The sequence below is a fragment of the Chrysoperla carnea genome, chromosome 1 (assembly GCF_905475395.1).
Source record: "Chrysoperla carnea chromosome 1, inChrCarn1.1, whole genome shotgun sequence".
Classification (NCBI taxonomy): Eukaryota; Metazoa; Arthropoda; class Insecta; order Neuroptera; family Chrysopidae; genus Chrysoperla; species Chrysoperla carnea.
The window spans coordinates 122,810,799-122,814,305 of record NC_058337.1 but is presented as its reverse complement, the minus strand read 5'-3'; the positions used below and the strand labels follow the sequence as shown (position 1 = coordinate 122,814,305).

The 3,507-nt window shown below is 36.1% G+C and overlaps 1 protein-coding gene across 1 annotated transcript; it reads right to left on the bottom strand.

The window, feature by feature from the left end:
• Window positions 1-724: 724 nt before the first annotated feature.
• Window positions 725-3,238, bottom strand: LOC123305748. Its single transcript, XM_044887552.1, has 2 exons — window positions 3,185-3,238; window positions 725-2,704 (listed from the first exon to the last, which is right to left on the bottom strand). Exons 1-2 carry the CDS (start codon window positions 3,209-3,211, stop codon window positions 755-757), a joined length of 1,977 nt encoding a protein of 658 aa, XP_044743487.1. The 5' UTR covers window positions 3,212-3,238; the 3' UTR covers window positions 725-754.
• Window positions 3,239-3,507: the final 269 nt, after the last annotated feature.

The window sequence follows — 3,507 nt, the reverse complement described above, 5'->3', positions numbered from 1 at the left end:
ATTTTATGATGTAATGCTTGCGGAAAAAGAAAAGATACCGTTAAGGTAGTTCCTCCGCGACCGTCCAGTCAAAAAGTTTTGGACTAATACTATCATTCAGTGCATTAACTGTGCTATGACTATTATACATATACCATATATTATTTTCAAAAGACTGTAGTTCCTCACTACTGATTCTAGTATACATATAAACACACACACTATGACATATGCCTTTAACATTAGTCTTCATATCTTTTCCACAAAAATCATCGCTAAAACGAGTTATTTATTTAAGTTTTTTATCGAAACTATATGGTAAATAATTTTTATTTTTATTTATATATTTTCTAAATATAGTATTCTACATTATATTAGTTTTTCATAGAGATGGTGGACGTCATTCATTGGTAAATAAATATAATATTTGTAAATTTGTGTATTTTTATACACTTCTCCCATGTACACGTACAAATTGCGTCACTTTTAATTGCTAATATCTCATGTATGGCATGGTAAATCATCTTCTAATTTTAACAGCAAGTGTATTATGAATTAAATATTTTATATTCTGAGTTTTGAGAAATTCTTGGAATATCACTTTCGTGTAGGTACTACCTTAAGCGGTTTTTGGAAAGAAATACCCTCAGGGTTGTTATTATTTGGAATATAGAGGAAAAATGAAAACAAATTTTCCAGTGTTATTTTTACATTTCCATAAGATGAGTACAGAAAAAATTTAAATTTTCGCTTTGGTTTCCAATTAGCAATTTGGTTATTCCTCCCAACCAAAGGGCCCTTCCACATGGTAATTTGCATCGTTGGGACCTGCAGATCCAGAATTTAAAGGTTGCTGTGGTTTTTGCTCTGAAGTGGAATCCTCCCAGCCAAAAGGTCCTTCCTCCTGGTAGTTTACATGGTTGTAACCAGTGGTTCCTGGATTTGAGGGACTCTGTGGTTTTGGCTCTGAGATGGAACCCTCCCAGGATGGTCGCTGAAAGGGACTTTGCTGTTGATGATTTCCGTTATTGTGATCCTTAGATACAGGATTTAAAGGTTCTTGCGGTTTTGACTTTGAGATGGAATACTCCCAGGGCGATCCCAGAAAGAATCCTTGCTCCTTGTAAATGACATCGTTGTGACCTGCAGATACAGGATTTAAAGGCCGCGGAGGTTTTGTTCCTGAGGTAGAATCCATCCAGGGCGGTCGCAGCAATAGGCTTTGCTCCTGGTAATTTCCATCGTGGTGACCTGTAGATCCAGGAATTAGAGGTCGCTGAGGTTTGATGTCTGAGGTGGAATACTCCAAGGCCGGTCGCAGAAAGTATCCGTGTTCCTGGTTAATAACATCGCTGTGACCTGTAGATTCAAGATTTAAGGGTCGCTGTTGATTTTCCTCTGAGAAAGTAAACCCCCAGGCCGGTCGTTGAATAGATCCTTGTTCCTGGTTAGTTCCATTGGTGTGACCCGTAAATCCAGGAGTCATAGGCCGCTGTGGTTTTTGCTCTGAGGTTGAATGTTCCCAAGGCGGTCGCAGAAAGTATCCCTGCTCCTGGTAAATGACATTGTTGTGACCAGGATTTAAAGGTTTCTGTGGTTTATGCTCTGTAGTGGAATTCTTCCAGCCAAAGAATCCTTGTGCATGGTAATTTCCATCGTTGTGAAGTGATAATCCAGGGTTTAAAGGTAGCTGTGGTTTTTGCTCTGAGGTGGAATACTCCCAATTAAAAGGTCTTTGCTCCGGATAATTTCCATGATTGTAACCTGTGGATCCAGGATTTAAGGGTTGCTGTGGTTTTATTTCTAAAGTGGATTGTTCCCAGGGTGGTTGCAAAAGGTATTTCTGCTCCTGGAGAATGACTTTGTTGAAACCTGTAGATCCAGTATTTAAAGCTTGCTGTGGTTTTTGTTCTGAAGTGGAATCTTCCCAGCCAAAAGGTCCTTGCTCATGAAAATTTCCATCGTTGAAACCTATAGATCCAGGATTTAAATGAGGCTGTGGTTTTTGCTCTGAAGTGGAATCCTTCCAGTCAAAGGGTCCTTGCTCATGGTGATTTCCACCGTTGAAAATTGCAGATCCAGAGTTTAAAGGTGGCTGTGGTTTTTGTTCTGAAGGCGAATCCTCCCAGCCAAAGGAGCCTTGCTCATGGTAATTTCCATTGTTTAGAACTGAAGATCCAGGATTTAATAGCGGCTGTAGTTTTTGTTCTGAAATGGAATCCTCCCAGCCGAAGGGTTCTTGCTCCTGGTTATTTCCATAATCGAGAACTGTAGATACAGGATTTAAAAGTGGCAGTGGTTTTGGCTCTGAAGTGGAAGTTGTAGATGGTGTAGTGGGGACTGTAGTGGGATGAATTTCTTTACTAGAAATTGAAGAATTATTTGGCTCCACTGGAGATGGAATAGATTGTGTATCGAGAGCTGGAGTAGATTGCGTGGTGGGCTCATTTACTTTACCAGAAAATGAAGGATTTATTGGCCACCATGGATAGATTGGATATGCTGCATATGGATTAAGTGCCATTGGTTGCATTGGAAAATATTGTATTGGCATTGGAAAAATTGCTAACAATGGTAACGAACCATTTATTTGTAAAGATGATATTGGTGATAATGGTAGATTAATCATTGCGTTGATTGCCATTTGAGGATACGTTGGAGGATTAATTATATTCCATTGAAATGCATTAATAAAGTTGTTAGAAATAAAACTACCAAAAGCTACCTGAAATAAGATAAATTAAACAATTGAGTTAATTGTTGAACTGAACTGTACAAATAGTGTTGAACATCAGTGCTTGTAATTATTTTTAAAAATTATATTTTAAGTTTAAATAACAAATAAATTTATTTATAATTTTGTTTTTATTTTGGAAAAGCTCGCGAATTTTCTAAAAAGTAAGTTTCTTTCGATTTTTGGAATTGAAAAGAATTTTTAAGCAGAAAAAAGTTGTAACCGAGATTTGTTCACTTTGATCTACTTAATATTATCAGATAGGCTTTCAACTCTCTATCTTTAAAAGTTTTGGAGTAAATGGAATCTAAAGCTTTGTCCTCATTTTTAGTCTAAAATCCCAACATTTTTTTCAGAAAATAGATCTTTTTCAAATGCTCTGAGACAATTCAAGATATCGATTTATTTAAAATATGAATTATCTATAAAATTAGAATTTTGGGAGAATCAAATAATTAATTCAATATTCACCAATAAAAATACCACGCATTTCATCATAGAAATTCTCAAGCTACAACTTTTCCACGACTATTTGATAAAATGAAGTCTAATAATTTCTTGGTATATAATACAGCATTGCAAAATACTTAATCCGATTTACTTTGTCAATTTAGACGATAGCGTATTGGTGTAACAGACATTTACAAGGTTTCCGTATACTGGAGTAAATCTAAGCAAAAAAAAGCTGTTATATGGATTAAAAGTTCGAGCAACGAAACTTTGGGGTTTTTCTTTTCACATCAAAATAAGTATTTTTTGAAATTTTTTACTTTCCCGGAGTGGTGCAACATGTT